This window comes from Protopterus annectens, chromosome 6.part0 (assembly GCF_019279795.1).
Source record: "Protopterus annectens isolate FY-2018-M chromosome 6.part0, PAN1.0, whole genome shotgun sequence".
NCBI classification, from domain to species: domain Eukaryota; kingdom Metazoa; phylum Chordata; order Ceratodontiformes; family Protopteridae; genus Protopterus; species Protopterus annectens.
In genome coordinates this window covers 725,275,810-725,294,208 of record NC_056737.1, presented here as the reverse complement: position 1 = coordinate 725,294,208, position 18,399 = coordinate 725,275,810, and the positions used below count along the sequence as shown (strand labels likewise).

At 41.7% G+C, this 18,399-nt stretch overlaps 1 protein-coding gene across 3 annotated transcripts in view; it reads left to right on the top strand.

Moving 5' to 3' along the window:
* WDHD1 (WD repeat and HMG-box DNA binding protein 1) overlaps nt 1-18,399 on the top strand; it is a 2,322,801-nt gene that overhangs the window by 131,671 nt on the left and 2,172,731 nt on the right. For all 3 annotated transcript variants that reach the window (XM_044074408.1, XM_044074407.1, XM_044074406.1), the window contains exon 2: nt 2,947-3,041. In XM_044074408.1, coding sequence (XP_043930343.1) covers nt 2,965-3,041 — 77 coding nt within the window. In that variant the 5' untranslated portion in view covers nt 2,947-2,964. The remainder of the gene's footprint in view (nt 1-2,946; nt 3,042-18,399) is intronic.

The following is an 18,399-nucleotide window of genomic DNA, read 5'->3' as shown; positions in this document are numbered from 1 at the left end:
CTTAGAAATCAAAAGGTGGAACCCACTGTCACTTCTCTTCCCTTCCCGCAAGATTAATTCTGCAAAACTTGTATACCATCTCCCTCTTTTAGTCCTGTCTGCTCCTATAAACCATTTTGCTAATGTCATTTTGCTGGTGGATCTAGTTGAGCGACTCGTTTCCAGGCAAACTGTTCTTTCTCATCCCTCCCAAGCCACAGAGCCCACATAAGCTTCCCTTCCGCGGTACTGGGGACAATTCCGGTGGCACTCTTTCCAAACCATGCAGTCTTTCCTGGAGACTAGGTTACATGACATTGTACTAGAGATAAAATCCATTTCTCTCTCATCGCAATGAAGCTGGCAAATTCAAATCTATTCCTGATACAGAATCCCTAAGGTGTCTGCTCCTTCTGGATGCCATGGACCAGATAGTATATTTGCTTCTCCATCGCTTCACATCATCAACAAATCCGGTAAGGGAATTGCTGTTGTGTAGGTCTCCTCCAGCAGTACTTGACCGTGCATACTCTTAGGCCGATATCATCTGCCATATTGCTATTACTCCTAGCATGGATTCCTATACATATCCTTCAATGGGGTTTTCTTGGATCATTGGTCCATTCCTTTCAGTATCTGCTTGGTATTGTAAAATTCTCGTAAATTCACCAATGTCCTATCTGCTGCTGGATCCAGCTGAACTAACCCCTCTTCTAGTCTAGTCATTTCTCCTCTTCCTCCTTGGCCACAGTGACCTCAGACGCCTCCCACTGGGGTGTGTGAGCATTTCAAGGGAAAATGAGATATAGTGATGTGGTCTTTCCTGGAAACCATGTGTCCTAGGTGTGGGTACAAACTATTTTTTTTCCCTTTTCCAACATTGCATGCGTTTTAGGGCACTCTCCCCTTAGGGACTGTTATTTTTTATTCTGACAATAGGTCAGTAGTCTGGCATACCTGCTAACCAGGGAAAGCCATTCTTCCCCCTTAGTGCGGAGAGACTGTGAGTCTTTAGGAACGGGCAATATCGTCAGATTCTTTTTCCAGTTGCATTGCATATGCTGGTGTTATCTGGTGCTTTGGCATACAGACACAGCCAGTCCACTGGGGTTTTTCACGTTTAATTCCTGTTCCAATACTCGTGAATCTGTTTTCAGCCATTGGGGCCAACTTCGCTGTATCCTTTCAGCTTCTGTATTTAACAAGTGCAGTAGCTACTCTTTCTCATCTAAAATATCCTCTCTAGATTCTGGGTCTCATTGGGGTTCCCCTTCTTCCTTATCTGGGATCCAGTATCCAAAACTTTATGCTGTATAGTTAACGCACTAATCTGTTTCAGTGATAGTATGACTATCCACCTTTACTTCCCTGCTTATGATATCATGTTAGCCTCCCTTAAGACTCCTTTTAGAAGACATTTGGAACTAGATGCAGATTGTTTTTCCAGTAGGGGCCTGAAAGAGATCTCTGCTTTTTTTCAATAAAATTACCATTACCTGCTATGCCTAATTATCTTCAGGCTATTTATCACCTCTGTCTATTCCAAGTTATGCAAAGCCTTTGTGAGGAATTTTTCAGCTCATATCCCCTATAAAGACCCCTGTTGCACCTTGGGATCACAGCGTTATTCTTTAGGGACCTATCCGGAAACTAAGCTAGTTTTCCCTTCCAAGTTGCCTGACCTTATTTGTCTTAGGATTGGGTATGTCCCGTATCAATTTTTCTTTATGCCTAGAGTAGCCACAGGGTCTGACATTGTCCTATCCGCACAATTGTCTGTCTTGTGCTCAGACTCTTCTAGCAAGGACACCTATATCTTTTCCTACCTCATGAGGTCTAGCAGTTTCCAATATTATCCTGACTTAATAGCTTCCTCACTATGTTTAGCTAATTTGTACTGGAAACCATCTAGAGCTCTCTGGCCATTCAAAAGCCATTCTGCCAGATCTACAGATGCCTTATCTGATCTTCCAAACTTATACTGTTGATGTCTGTGCTGCAGTCACTGGATCTGAGACTTGTCACTTGTGACATTGTGACACCTTTTTGCAAGTGTACATTGTCTCCAGGAGCGGAGTTTCCTTGGTTCGACACTGTTCTAGCATATCCTTCCTTGAGGGCCTCCCAAGACTTGTGTAGCTGGGGAACTCTATCCTTCAGTGAGGGAGAATGAAGAGGACATAGTCATATTTAGGAATTATGTGTTTACCATAACTTGGTATATGTGTTGTCTTTCATTCTTCCTCCCCTTCCCTCCTAACCATCCCCTGGCCTTATATTTCTAGAAGGATTTCGGACACTATGGAAACTGTGGGTTCCTAGGTTTTCAGTCATAGTTCTTTCTTTTCTGTCCTGTCTTTATAAATCAGTAGACATAGGCAGCAAACTTGATCTGAAGAGTTAGAGATCATGTATTGCATTATGGGAAGAGGCAGGAGCTCGAGATTATGATCTGATGTCTGGAAAATGCAGCCTTGTCTGATCTGAAACCCATCAGTGAGTAAGAATGAAGAAGGACAACACATATACCAAGTTATGCTAAGTACATAACTCCTAATTTTTATCATAAGTTTTGTATTTCAGTATTTAATGCTGGTTTATGTTCTGCTTAAAAGAAATTTTATCTAAGCTGCATAAGTATGTGCCAGTCATTGACCTTTTGGGTAAGACTATTGGCAATATACATCAGGATTTTCAGAAGCTTGTGTTAATTCAGAGGATTCATTAATTGGTTATCACTGACAAACCATACAGCAGAATTTTACCATATGAGACTGTGCAGTCTAGTGCACATGTAGGTACTAGGAATGGATTTTACCTCCGTTAAAAATGCACAGATTGGTTGTTAATGGAATTACAGCTGTAGGACGTTATATGAATAATTTCTCAATGGTTTCACGCTGTTAAAATATTGTTAGCTTGAATTAGATGGTTTTACTGGAAAACTAAATCTTTGGTTTATTTTAGGTGTGAAATTTGAGAAACATGCCTGCTGAAAAGAAACCAATGCGATATGGTCACACAGAGGGACACACAGATGTTTGCTTTGATGAATCTGGAAGGTAAATTTAAGATTTAATCTGCATTATTGCCTCAGTAGGATTCAAAAGTTGACTTTACAAAATCTGACCTGTTTTGTTCATTTCTTCAGGCACCCAGCTTGGTTCTTAATGGTCCTGGCTTAGCAAAATGTTTCTATATTAATTAATTGTGATTGGCAGTTGCACTGGTAGAGGCCTGTTACTCCCATTCTTTGATTTTGGACGCACTTATTGTTCCATTCAAATTAATTTTAGATGCTGTTTTCAGTTTTTATTCTAGGCTAGGCTTTTCTTGTTACATCTCTTAAGATCTGTAAAGGCTTCTTACATGGTACCTTTTACTGGGAAAGAGTCTGTTCTTTGACAAGAGAAAAATCCTGTACAGCTGACGAAAATCAGCTGATCAAAAGTTACTAGTTTTTTCACTGTCAGGTTGCCAAGTAACCGGGATCAGGTAGACGGCCCTTTCCTTACTGTTGCACAATCTTGAAGTTGGCATATATAATTAGTAGGGGATGTGGGGGGTGTAGGGGGGGGATTGTGCACTTGAAAAATATTTTTTTCAGTCCTGTATGGATCAGTGGCTTTCTTGGTCGACTATTAGATGTTGATAATTTATGGCTCAATGTTTAGTGGGGGTCTATAAAAGGTTATGCTCCCCTTTCATCTTAAGCCTCCTGTTCAAGATTCCTTTTGTCCTCGAGACATCTGTTATATGCTGGACTTAACCATTTCAGCCAGGTGTGTTTGCACATCTGAAGCTTCTATCCTAGAAGACCTTTCCAGTGGGTAATATTTATGTCCTGCAGATTTCAGAATTGCAGGCCTCATTCTATTAAGCTTCCATATCAGAAGTGTGAAACCTATAATTACAAGTCCTGCAACTATGAAAAGTTTTTCTCGTAAAAAAAATGTGAATTTTTAAACTTGCTATGCTGATATTAAAGTTTGTCTCCTGAATCTCCACAACACTGCTACTTAATATACGTAACTCTGAGATTTTAGTACCTTTGCATTTACCTTGGAATATTCCCCTTGTTCACTTTCACACTTGCATACCCCCCATGTTCACATTTGTCATTCTGGTGATCATAACAGAGATTAACAGAAGTTCAAAAAGGAATTTCTTCTCTTTTAGTTTTCCACAAGTTGTGAGTAATGCTCAGAATAAATTCCTCACTTTCCACTGCAACTTTTTGGTATTAAAAAATCTTTGAATTTGTCATTTAACTTTCCAGAGTTGTTTCTTGAATATTCTAACCTTACTCTGTCTTCTTCATTGTATGGATATTAACTGTTTTTCCCCACACTCTTAAATGTCAGATTTGGTAGGAAAGTTTCCATACAATTAGCCAAGTGTGCTGAATTTTGATACAGTAAACATATAAAGCTTTTGCCTGCAACTCTTGACTCATTTTGCTAGACCTGTGGCTAATTATGTGGCTTTTTTCTGTAATGCTGTGATTTGATATAATTTGTGGTGTCACAACCTCATCTTCCAGAATGATTTTTAAGGCATTATGTGCTAGACGTTAGTCCAAATCTTATTTTGGGGCTGCTGTCATCTGTGGCACATTCCCTTTTATGGTGGCATTCTAGGAAGGTTGGCTAGGTTTGTATCCTACAGGTTAACAGTGGATCTTTTTTCAGATACTAACGTTCTGTACTTTTTAACAAATCTTTAGTACTGTACATTCCCTTCATCCTAATCTGTGGTGTGTCTTGCCTAGTGTCTCTTCTCTTGCCTCTGTCTCCTTTCTTCTCATAGCTTAGTACTCTTGCAAGAAAAACTGGAGTATTGTATGTGTAATGTATGCTGGGGACAGGAAGGGCTCCAGATATTTGGAGGAAATTGTTTACTACCTTGGTGTCCATAGCATTTTCTTAGTTGCCTTGTAGAAATGCTGCACATAGGACCATTCTCAAAGTCAGGTCTTTTGTAACACCTAGGGCTTGGTCCTAGAGGTTTCTGATTATGCAACTTTTCTTTCAGTTCTGCTATGTATATGTTCACTTTCTTCACTGCATACTTTTAATTTTCATCAAAGGCATCATTTTCTTTAGCCCACATTCCCCCTGTTGATGTCAAGCTTCCATTCAGCTTAACCAGTCAACCTGACTGTTCATTCTCATGAGGGCAAGAGATAGTAGGCCATTTGTTCCTTTTTAGAGTGATTTAGAGTGAAGTTTGAGTGGTAGGAGCTGTGTCTTGGAGAACCAGTGGGAATCTTTTACAGCCTTATCTGTTCCCCAGTGGGCATATCTGCTATGTCATGTAGGGTTGTGTGCAGTGGGTGTAAGTGAGAGTCATGTCTCCAACTTACACCAAAAGAGTCTCCTTATGAGCTCTGCCCCCTTGAAGGCAAAGCATCTAAAGTGATCTCTGGGCTGCAGCAGTGATTCCATATGGAGCTCACTCTTTGGGCGTGTGCTGTCTTGCACCCCAGAGGGCGGCAAGCAGGCTTCACTTCATTAACTCTTTGTCTTCCCAGCCAGTTCCTCCCATGAATGAGCTGCTAACTAAATGATATACTTTTTGTTTTGTTTAGATTAATTCTGAAGTATGGTGGTTTAGCAATTCCTTACTGTCTTGCCACGAAATTTAAATGTAATAAATTGTCACATTTAGATGCCTAAAGTGTTCTTTTTTCAGCTTTTTCTATGTGGTAAGACGGGGCTGGGGCTTGTCATTGGAGGAGTAAAAGCGGTACAGAATCTTGTTCTAGTTCGCCTTTGAATCTTTATGAGTGGTTCCTCCAACCTTTTGTTGTGTGTGTGCGTGCGTGTGTGTGTCTCTCTCTGTCTGTGTGAGTGTTTTTTTTATTTGTATGGCTGACAAACCTAAGGCACCATCTGACTTTAAGAATGTCAACAGTGTGGCCAAAAAATTCATTCTTCAGACACACACACACTTTTTGTGTGTCTACTGTTTGGGACCACATCACCTGCAGGAATATTGCAGTATTTGTCATGGCTTCAGTCATTTAACCTTAGTAGAGACAAAACATAAGCTGATATTTAAAAGGTTTAATTCCCACTGCCTTCAATGAGGCTACTGAAAAAAGTAGGACTGATATTTAGTCGCTTTTCTCCTCCTCTTCTCCTTCCTGTGGGAAGGCCAAGAAAAGAAGTGTATGCCATCTTCTCCAGTGGCGACTGTTTAAAAAAAAAAAAAAAAAAAAAAAAGTGAAATCTTTGGTGGTAAAGTTCCTTGGCTCTGAATATTGATACAGCGGTGACTGCTCCGACACCTTCCATTGCATCCAAACCTTTGATGCCAAGGGCTTTGGGGTAGATTCAAAGTGATGGCTGGGTTCCACAGATCAAGCTCTGAGCACTGTTTTGGTGCTGACTGGTACAACATAGAGTATTTCTACTTGGCAAACGCCTAGGTGTCAGTATTCCCCATCTATCGAACCCTTTGCTGGGGAATTAGCGGAGGTCTTTTACATAGAACCAAATCTCCTTCTATGTTTTCTATCCTTTCCACCAAAAGCCTCACAGAGACTGAGGTGGAGAGACTGATGAAGAAAATTTTATGGGTGAGAGGAATTTCATGTGCTCCCTTGGCTCCATCCCCTTTTGCTGCTGAACAGTCTTTCACCCCATTGACTTCTCCTCTGAGGCCTTGGAAAGATCAGCTTCGAGTTGTCTGGCTTTGGCTTGGGTTAGCTCAGCACCGGCTTCTGTCTCGAGTGGGGGTGGGGTTGTCTGTCTCATTGGAGCGGGGAATGACAATGGTTCCAAAGCAGTCTGTCTCTGTTCTGGGATTCCTTCCCTCTTCAGCCAGGTCAGCCTTCGAGGCCATGAAGAGGGCCTTTGCTGCCTCAGCCACTGATTTGACCTCTTCTGTCTTGAAGCATGTTCATTCCTGTAGTTCAGTGTTCCAACCATTTTCTCCACTGGGACAGGTTCAGTTTCTGTCTTCTTCAGATACCTCTCCAGACTGTCCCCCTGAGGAGGTCCCTCTGAAGAAAAAGTGCAGGAGGTAGCACTTGGATTCCCTTCAGGAATCCATCATGGAAGATGCTGACTTTCATGATGAGGAAAGGTCCCTCAGATCACCCCCTGATGAGGTCTCCTTCGGAGACATCCTGAAAATTTTTTAACAGAAAGGTGATTGAAAGTCCCAGAACCTTGTCCCTGAAGAATCTGTATACCTCCAGGTTTTTTGCACTCACCTGCCTACCTCTTGGATGACACTACCCACTGATGATCTTATCCAGTTGATTGTGGTTGTGGAAGGCACCCAGTTCCATTGAGCCTATTTCCAGGAGATCAGATAAAATTGTATCCCCTTCAGAAGATAAACAATTTTGGCAAAGGGTCTAGCAGTAGATGCCATGGTCATAGCGGTGGCCCTGAAAAAAGAACTAGCTTGAAAGTTCCTCTATCCATCCACCCAATAGGTCCCTGACAATGGATAGGTTTAGCAAGCAGATTTATGCTTAATCAATCTTTGCATTATGGTCTTTGAATTTTTTTGGCATATTTCACAAGGCTTCAAAGGGATCTGATCAAGGAGCTCTCTGATATCCTGGCAGGAGCTGTCTCTTGTGAGGTACAAGACCAAGTTGCCTTTCAGTTAGCTACCATGGAGTCTGTGTTTAATTCATCCACGAGTGTCATTGCACATGCAGTGAAGGGACTACCAGATTAGTGGGTTCAAGTGTAGCCATGAGGAGACATGCCTGGATGTGACTTTGCAGAGTTATTTAAGTCTTCATTTGTCATTGCACCCTTTGACGGATCATCCTTATTTGACCTAAAGGTTAGAGAAACATTATCCAGGTGTGAAAAAGATGGAAAGAGCCTTTCTGCTGTGGGTGTACATTTTTTCACTCCTCAAGACCTTTTTCCAAGAATCAGAGAGTGGGTGGAAAAATGTGGCTCAAAAAATCCAGAGGGCCTTTTCAAGACAAGTTCCCCAAGGGGCAGAGGGGGGAACTTTAACAGAAAACACTGCCCATGTGGCAGAGGTGGCCCACAAAACCAGGGTTTCAGAGATTCCTTTTCCGGGAAACCCTATCAGCATTCCTGAACGGAGGCCCGATTGCCTTCCTTTGGAGGCAGTTGGGGGATGGTTATCCCTGCACCTAAACGCCTGGCTAAAAATCACATCAGACACCTGGGTGCGGAGGATTATATCCAGAGGCTGTCATACCCTTTTCTCTTTCCCCTCCTTTTACCAGAAGAATCCCCATTTTTCTATCCAGTCAGAGGGAACCAGCAGTCCTAGAGATCCAAATAATACTGCTAGAAAGAGTCTTCCGATAAGTCCTACCAGACCAGTTAGAGTATGGAACTTGCAATTCTTTTTAGAGGGGACTGGAGACCAATTTTGGATCTTGGCTTATTGAAAAAATCCGTTCGACAAACAAAATTCTGGATGGTCACGTTACAGTTCATTCTTCCATTTCTGGAGAAGGGTGACTTGATGTGCTCAGTAGACCTTCAGGATGTGTATTATCACATAAAAATGGACAAATGCTCCAGGACGTTTCTCTACTTCAAGCTGGGAGCCAGTCATTATCAGTTCAGAGTTCTGCCCTTTGGTCTCACCACAGCCCCCAGGGTGCTCAGCAAATGCATGGCAATACTAGCAGCTCACTTGAGAATGCAAGGATTCCGGGTGTTTCCATAATTGGATGACTGGCTCATTACCACTCTCACCAGGCATCTGTTGATTATAGCGAGAGATTACGTGCTACAGACTTGTTCCAATCTAGGAATTACAGTGAATTATGAAAATTCTCAGCTGACTTTAACTCAAAACGCTTAGAGTTCATAGATACAAAACTAAGAACGTTCGTAGCCTCCCTTCCACCAGTGAGATTACAAAAAATCGGGGAATATGTCTGAAAGATGCAATACAACAAGAAAGTACCAGACTGTCTAATTTTACAAGCCTTTGGGTCTGTGGCGGCAACAGTAACTCTAGTTCCCCTGGCAAGATTTCATATATGAATTCTTCAATGGCTACTTGCAGCTCAGTGGTCAATACTCCACCAGCTTATGCTGGATCAGATTTTAATTACCAGTCTTTGCAGAAAATATCTAGATTGATGGATGCACTCAGACATTCTGGGTCGCCCCTTTGTCCCACAACAGCCTAAGGCCATAGTAACCATGGACACCTCCAAGATGGGGTGGGTGGGCATTATCTGGGCAGGATGGTACAGGGTAGTTGGTTTTCCATCAAGGACAATTTGCATATCAATGTCCTAAAATTAAGAGCAGTGCTTTTAGCATTGCAAGCCTTTCAAACTGTTCTCCCTCTAGGGACTATTGTGATCAAATAGACAATATGTATGTAGTTTGGTATATCAACAAATAAGGGGGAACCAAAGCTTACCGTCTATGTCAAGACGCACTCTTGAGTATGGCAGTAGGATATTTCTTCCAACCGACTTCTGATAGCAATGTATATGCCGGGGAGATCCAGTGTGATAGCAGACAAACTGAGCAGGTCTATTCTTCTACCTCACGAGTGGTTCCTCAATCCATGAGTGGCAGAAATTATTTTCCACCAATGGGGCCAGCTTTGCAGCAACCTCTTTGCCTTGCCACGGAACAACAAATGCAGCAACTACTTTGCCCTAATGCCCCCACTGGGGGAGTCACCCAGGGACACTCTTGCACACTTGGTCCCTTGGACTTCTCTACGCATTTACGTAGAGCAGAGTAATCCTAATTGCCCCTTATTGACTGTGACAAATATGGTTCCTCTTTGGCCTTACCTGATGATAAAAGCACCTTGGACTCTGGATCCAACTCCAGACCTCCTTTCTCATCCAGAGAGCTTGATTCACGCAAACCTACAGAACTTCAGGCTGACAGCATGGTTCCTCCAGTTTTATTAATTTCCAGGCAAATGAACCTTCTCTTTCCGGTATGCAGAATTTTGCTAGCATCTACTAAGCCATCCACCCATAAACTCTACATGAGTAAATGGAAGATATTTACCTTTTGGTCCAGCGAAAGGAACATTGACCCCCTTTCAGTGCCTATTGAAAAGATTTTAGAATTCTTATGCTCTCTTTTTGATGCAGGAGCCTCTTTTACTATTAAAATTCAGCTGTCCGTGATTTTGAACTTTCATAATGGTTTTGGGGATAATTCCCTAACTTCTTTGTTGAACCCCCCTTTTTAAGGATCCTATTCCTCCCTGGGATTTCACTCTGGTATTACAGTTCATTGTTTGACCTCCCTTTGAGCCTTCTGCCAAATGTGACCTTAAATACTTATCTTGGAAAACATTATTCCTTGTAGCAAATAACTTCTGCCAGGAGGATTTCAGAATTACAAGCTTTATCTTGCAAGCCTCCATATTTGGCTTTTGGTAAAGAAAGGAGGAATTCATCCTTAAGGCCACTCTGAGGTAGTATTGAGCAATAATATTAATCCGACTATTAATCTTCCAGTATTCTTTCACAATTTTTCTAATAAGGGAGAATAATATGCCCTTCATTTTCTGGATATTCAGACAGTTAAATTTTTACCTGCATAAAACAGAAGATTTTTGAAAATCAGACCAATTGTGTTATCCTTTTCAAATACCAAAATTGGCAAACCAGTCAGCAAAGTAACCTTGGCCAGATGGCTAAAAGTCCGTATAGCCTTTATGACAAAAAGTATATTGATTTGCCTTGAACGATAGACTCCCTCCACAAGATCTATTGCTACATCAGTAGTTCTTCAATTTCGAGCTTCTATGGATGCATTTGTGCAGCAGCTACTTGGGCTTCCCCTCATACCTTTATTACTCATTACAAATTGGACCTGGCCTCCAGGGGAAGAATATCCTTTGGTTCAATGGTGTTTAGGAATGTCCTTCCTTGAGTTCGCTCAAGATCTAAGGTAGCTGGGGACTCTATCCCATTGGTCAAAGATAAAATGAAGATTGACAACTTCAGATAAAGAATTTTTGTACTCTTCATAATGTTCCATCTGGCTTATCCATCTTCATTTATCCTGGACTTCCTTCCCACCTTCCCCCAGCCTTGCTAAAGTCCTTTGATGGAGTGGATAGGGCACATACCTCCATGTCTGGCTGCTTTTATATAGCAGATATGGTTTTCATCTGATCTCCTGTCTTTACTTCTGTTTAGCTCTAATCTGCAAACTCGATCTGAGGTAACTAGGAAAGATGCATTATGGGTAGGGTTGAAGCTTGAGAGTTTTTGGTCTGGGCGAGCTGTGGAAACAGCAGGGACTGTACCAATGCTTGGAACTGAACCCGGTGATCAAGAATAAATGAAGATGGGCAACTCAGATGGAACGTTATAGTGATTACATAACTTCTTTTTGCCTCACTTTCCTAGCCTATCCATCACTCTTGAGTTCTTTCAGATCTTTCTTCCCATTCAGTTTTGCATGTTGAATGTTCTTTATCTTTGTTAGTCCATTAGTTCGACTGTTTCCAGTCAGATATGTACCAAAAGGGGGATTTTTTTTTATCTTATTGCTTTTTTGTGATGTAGCTAATATCGGATGCTGCAAATGCCTCTGGGAACCTCCTATCCAAAATGAAGCACCCTCTGACAAGAGAGACAGGCAGACGCATTGGTAGCTTGAGTATGGCTCTGGTTGTAGTCTACCTAGGTCCTGATTTCCAGGTGTGGAAAGGCACTTTTGCAGCCTTCACCCTTGAAATCTCTCTGTCAATGCCTGTGACATGACTGCTGTGCAGGCTGCCACTCCTTTTGCATCTTGCATGTCTTCCTGGATTGGCATCTCTGCCACATCTCCTGAGACTGAAGGCCCAGCTGGTTGTAGGCTGGTAGCCACTTCAATAAAGGGGAATGTAGTGTCCTTAGGATTCTGATCCAAATGGAGGCTTCTGGAGATCAGACTGAGGTCTTGCTCCTTTACTTGTGACCCAAGGCCTTAAAGTGGTTGTACTCTAAGCCATGAGACATAAGGCACCATAGACCAAACTAGTGCCTGCAGCTTGCCTCTGCCCCCTCCTCCTCTTGACCTGACTGTTTGAAATGGTTGTTTTCCTGCCCTTTCTGAAATCCAAACGGCCAAGGTTGGTATTACTCAATGTGTGTGAGGTGCCTTCAAAAAAGAGAAGGGAAGAACCTCAATCCTAAGGATTCTAACTTCATGATTCAAAACCACATTAATTGACGTATGTGGGATCAAATCCACTCTTTTTTTTTTGAAGATCTTGACTGAGACACCGAGGACACCCTTTTCTTTGGAGGCATCCTTCATAGGATGAAAAAGGTGTTTCACCGGAAGACTAAGGAATATCCAGAAGTCCCTCTCTTTATAAGAATCCTTTGACGGATCCAGCTGTAGTGTCCCAAGATTCTGGTAAGGAAGCAACATCAGCTCCATCCAGGATCCCTGTTCCCAGAGACAGCGAGAGTAGAATCCTTGACAGATTTGGACACGGAGGTTTACATTTCTGCTACAGTCTCTGTCTGAGCCTGAATTGTCAGTTTCACATGCTTTCCTGTCAGCAGAAATCCTTGATGGAGAAAATGAAGGTTAAGTTAGAAGGGACACAGGATAAAGATCTGAAGCAGGCAATACTTAAACTCTTTGGACCTTCAGCTCACTTTGACACCTATTCCAAAGAATGTGGTTAGAATTCACATGTCTGGTTGATTCAACTCTTTCTAGAGCATGTAAAGATGGAGCTCCTTAATGCACTTTTGGAAGAGGGTTTCTTCTTTGGACCCCATTCTCTGTGAATGACCAGACTATGCAATATGCAAAGCATATTTTCAGGCCCAATATTAAGTATAGCAAGAGCTACCCAACTGAGTCTTTTTTCCTTAACATTCTGTTATGTATTGTCACTTTTATGCAAGATCTAAGAAGCCTGGGTGCCTACAAGGTCATGATTTTCAGAGGGATCCACTGCCATTCATCCAGGCTGCTTACATCCCATAGAAGCTCACCCCCAAAACACCCTCCTTCCTCTAACTGTCTAGCTTTCCTCAGGGAAGTTTGGAGGGTCTTTAACCTCTTGTGCATAAAAGTGGGAAAATCACCCAGGATAGATAGCTTTTTGTTTAGGATCTTACATATCACTATTCCAAGGTGCAGATTCATTCTCCCTGTTCCCAAAGATCACATCTTATCCCTGCAGTGTGTTAAAGGAAATTATGCTGTCAAAAGTCATACAGGATGCTCCAGCTGGAAAGGAAAGTCATGGGTTTATTCAAGATTGTTTCTAGTTCCAAGAAGAAAAAACAAAGGCACATGGAAACCCATTCTGGACCAATAACGGTTAGACAAGTTTCTCACTGTGCCACAATTCAAAATAATGCTCTAAAATCTTTTACCACTTCAAACCATTTTGGTCATTCTAGACTGAATGTATGCATACCTTTATATCCCCATTGCAAAATGTGACATGCAGTTTCTCAGATTTGAAGTAGATTTCTGGCTGAGACTGAAATCGGTCAAATGGGATTAGTGCTCTTCCCAAGTTAATAAATTCAAAATAAAGTAAAATACATTCACATTCATGCCCTTTGGCTTGTAAGTCACTCCTGAAATCTTTATAAAATGCCTGGTTTCAGAAATTCCTTTCTGCAAGATAAAGGGAATTCTTATTTACTCTTACCTGGATGGTCGTCTCCTAGTAGTGTCTTAACAGAGGATTCTCAAGTATTTAGAGTTCAAATTTCACACCTCAGTGAAGTTGATCTTAAGCGCATGCCTGGACATCTCCCCACACAGAGCCTTCCTTCTAGGGGATAAAGTGTCTCGTCTGACTGTATATATTACAAAACATTCTGCAGCAGGAAGCAACTTCAGCCATGGAATTTCTCTGGCTTTTAGACTATATGACATATTGCATACTTATGGTGTCCTCACTCGCCTACACATGGAAAAGCTTCTGTGGTACTTAAGATGCAGATGTGTTGGCATTCTCAGTGTTCATCATTCTCACTGCTGCAGTGCCCTGTGGGGTGTAGTCTGTCAAGGGCACATCAACTAGCCAGATTATAAAAGCTTTCACCACCTCCCACTCTGTCAATCTGACTGCTTATCAGCTAAGCACTTTTGGAAGGAACTGTATAAGCAGCCAGAGTGACTAAAAATCTTTAGTACTTGCCGTCTCTTGCAGAGGCAACTCTGATGTTTCTTGGGAGGCAGCAGTTTGCTTAAGGCTTCCTTTTTATGGATAAGTCCCCTTTGGAGAACCCTTCCACACTTACCAACATTTCTTCATAATATATAAATATTTTTATTTTTGACAGTTTTTCTGAAGTATGTCTCTCTAAGAATACAAATTTTTCGTAAAATAGAAAGCCATTTCTTGATGGACTGCTATTTCAGTCTAGGAATGGCATTCTGGGTTTTAACTTGTCTGTTTAACCTTAAAGGGATTGGGTGCAAATATTTACCTTTTAAATTCGTGATTTTTGTCAGTCAGGAAATGTATTTTAGGGGCAGCGTCATTGAGTCGTGTGAATGCTTATATGCACTTCTTGACAACCTAACTGAAAGAGATTTTAGTTTGTAGTTTACTTCAGAGAAATATTTTTGTTTTGTACTGAGGATTTGTTGTGTGGTGCTTGTGTACTTGTGCTGGGGGATTCGAACTTTTTGAAGGTTTGTGTACTGCTTTTGTGTATTGAGTGAGAACTTTCTGACCGACTCTGTCCATTGTAGCTTACAGGCAGTCAGGCCACTTCGTCAGCTGCAGTAGAGATATTTACCCTGGTCCTGCTGGTCCTTCTAGCAATGTACCTAAAAAGAAAACAGTTAAAACACAAACCTTTGCCTTTAACTTGGGCTCAGTCTGTACCTTGGCCAATGGTGGGTGACTCTGCAGAGGCCATTACTGGTTCCACATACTACTTCCTGGTTTCCTTGAATCACTCTAGTATAGTCTTACCAGCCACTATGGACTGGGGGATCAGACCTACCTGCTTCAGCTGTTCTAGTGTCTAGTGTGGGCATGGGTGAACCATCTATTTTAGGTGTGGGAGACACCCTTGCAGGGTATTTTCATGGTACCCAGGGAAAGAGAATTCTTGCTCAGAATGATGTGCATTACTCTACTTGGCTTCCTCCAAGGATCTTCCTAAGAAAAAAAACAAAATTAATCATTCTGATAACAGAGAGAGGGTTTCTGTGTGTTAAAATGATCTGTTGCAGACTGTGTCAATACTGGGTACCACCTGCCTCTTTCTTTTCCTCATTTCTCTACTCCCAGTGATGATGATTTTCTTTCTAATATAGGCAGGGATAGGGTTGTTTCACTTGAGGGTTCTATGGCCCAAGACTGACTGTTTAGACAGTGAGCTTGAAATTGTATATATGGAGGCTTTCTTCTTGTCTGAGACTGTCTCTAGACTAAAGGATGTGTTTTCATGGGAACAGGTAGATGGTCTCCCTCAATTGGGGAGATATGATTTACTAGAACAAGTACCACATACTGCATCAATTCCTCTCATTCGGCCAGCCATGGAGGATACTTTCAGTGCTGCCTACAACCCTCCCGATTCCCAGCCATTGGTACCTAAAAAGGAAGATAAACTTTGTAAAGTCTTTCAGACTAACCGATATCTGTTTTTCTCATCTTAGAACAGATTTGGCAGCTATTTCACCTGCTGCTCTAACTGCAAACAGATTCCTTACCAACCCAAACCCAATTTCTGGGGATAAAGAGAGAAAGCTGCTGGAGAGACTGGGTATGAGACCTTTTTCTCCTATTACCTTAGCTTTTAGAATTCTTAATTACCGGGACTACATGTGGACATTTAATGCTGAAACGTGTCAATAACTTGAGGTTTTTTTGCTTCCAATCATAGGTCTTATTTGTACCAGATTGTTTCTAAACATGCCTTAAAAGTGTGCATGATTGTGCTGATACTGTTTGTAGGGCTTCTGCTTCAGCTACAGTCTTGACAAGATTTGTCTGGGAATGTAATTTTAAAGTTAGAAATTTTAAATTCCCCCCTTGACAGGGAGGTTTTATTTGACTGTCATCTCTGCTAACAGAATTTCTAAACTCCAGACCTTTATGTGGGAAGAACCCTCCTTATTATTCCCCCAGGCAGGGTATCTCTGTTCTAACCCTTGTTATAGAAATCCACAGAACAGGGAATGTGGATCCTCTACTCTCTTGATACGCATAGAATCTGAGATGATTTTCCATTTATTTTATTAATTTATTTCCTTCTGTTAACTGGAATAGTCTGTCTGAGCAGAGCCCATTTATTTCATGGAGGCTTTGGGTGAAAAGCTCCACAGTACTGCATTACAGAAGACTATGTTTACCAAAAATTCTTCTAAGAATTGTAACAGTTGAAAATTAGGTACACAGCTGCATAATTGTGCAAACATCAAACATGTATAGGAGTGGCATTTAGGCTCAAGGAAGCATGCTGAACAAATATTTAATTTGAATGCAGGTATGGTTTTTCTAAAGCGGGTGAGGAATTTGTGAACTAAAATTGATTACCTTTTGTCTCGTTTGCAAAAGGGAAAAGGGGAGTCACTAAACAAATGTGTCTTTTGTAAACTGCTTGCCCTTTACATTTCTTATTGTTACACAGTTGTACAAAGCTGTTCTGATGTGTGTCAAAGGCTCTTCCACTAGAGCCACTGCAGCCACCACAGTCTTCCTTTAAAGAGGTCAACACTCAGGCTTTATTTTTTATAGCAGCAGCTTGGATTTCTTTGCATCCCTTCTCTAGACGTTACAGCTTAGGAGTAGACACCAGGGCAGGATTCGACTTTTTTACCCTACAGGGCCTGCTTGTACCGATTTCAGTCTTCCTACCTCTCTGTCTTTGTGCTTTGAAAGTCTTCCAAAAAGTAAGGATTAAGGCAGCAAGTACTGTGAACAGAGTACAGCTGTGTTAGGAACTTGGCAGATTTACTGCTGCATTTCAGATACCCTACCATCTTAGTCCACTATCTGACTTGTGTTCATTTTCCATAAGGGCTGGGGGTGGTATCTTAATCTCTTAACTACATCTTCCCCTCTTACATCCCTCCCAGGTCTCCTGCCCTTTTAATCTTTTTTCTGTCTGGAGAAGGGAGAGTGGTGACTCCTGACCTTGAACTTGGGGCACATAGGACTGTTTCCATCTGGTTCAGTAGGGCTTTGGTGCTGAGGTCTTCTAAATAGGTTTTTCCAGGGCAAGAAAGATGTAAAACTCTCATACAACAAAAACTAATCTTATAGAGGTTGTCATTGGCACTTGCACCATGCCTATTGCACAGGGTAAAAACCCTACCCATAAAAGTACTTATGCTAAGAAACTTACAGGTAACCTTCCTAAAACCTCTGCACAGCACAGTCAAAAAATGGTCCTCAGCCATCATGTAAATACTCCATTAAAACATCACCCACAGCTACACATAGTAACACTGTACCTAATGCCTCTACTGCTAAGCCCTTAAGGAAAACTGGTGAACAGCCAACTTTCCTGGTCATTGGTGATTCTTTAGTTAGGCACAGCAATATCTCCCTCACCAGACTGAGTAAGGAGAGAGTCATGGTTAGCTGCCTTTCCAGAGCCAAGATCTTTCAAGTCACACAGGCACTTAGGTCACTGAACCACAGGTACCAGTATGACTCTATAGTCCATGTGGGTAATGACCTGAGACATAACCTCCCTTGATTATATGAAACAAAACATGATTGAGCCCGCTGATTGTGTCTCAGGCAGGTATGAGCCTAGCACTGAACAGTATATTACCTTCTACAAGGACGATACTACATTACCAATAGAAAAAGATGGATTTTTAACAATTTGCTTAGCTTCTGGTGTTAGTCCAAGGGGATACAATATTTGATGGCATGGGAGGACATGATTGACAGACCATGCTGCTTTACCATGGATGGTCTCCACTTATCCCCACTAGGTGTTTGGATATAGGCAAAGATGTTTTCCACCCCCGCAATTATTTTTATGCAATGTCAAACTGATAAACCTCCTGACTTAACAACTGAACCTATGAAGGAATATCTGAAGATGGCACTGCTCGATGCTAGAATCTTAACAACAAACTCCACTCCCTGCAAGCCTTCCTCTCCCTGTAGGATATAGACATCTGTGTAGTAACGGAGATGTGGTTTAAAGTCACAGAGAGTACCCCAGCAAAGCAATAATGTCTTTCACACCTTTAGATCAGCTGCTGCACTGGAGGGAACTAAAGGTGGAGGAGTCTGTCTATATATAAAAAAACAAAAAAACAACCTCTCATCCAAACTGGTTAAAGTCTATGACCCACTGGACTTAATGCATGTGCAACTCACTTAAACAGGGTCTCATACCATATCCTTGAACTTGTACGTTCCCTTCCAGGAAACGCATACTACTTATCTCAATATACTGGAGTCCCTCACTGTTCAGCCCAATACAATATTCATGGGGGATCTTAACTACCC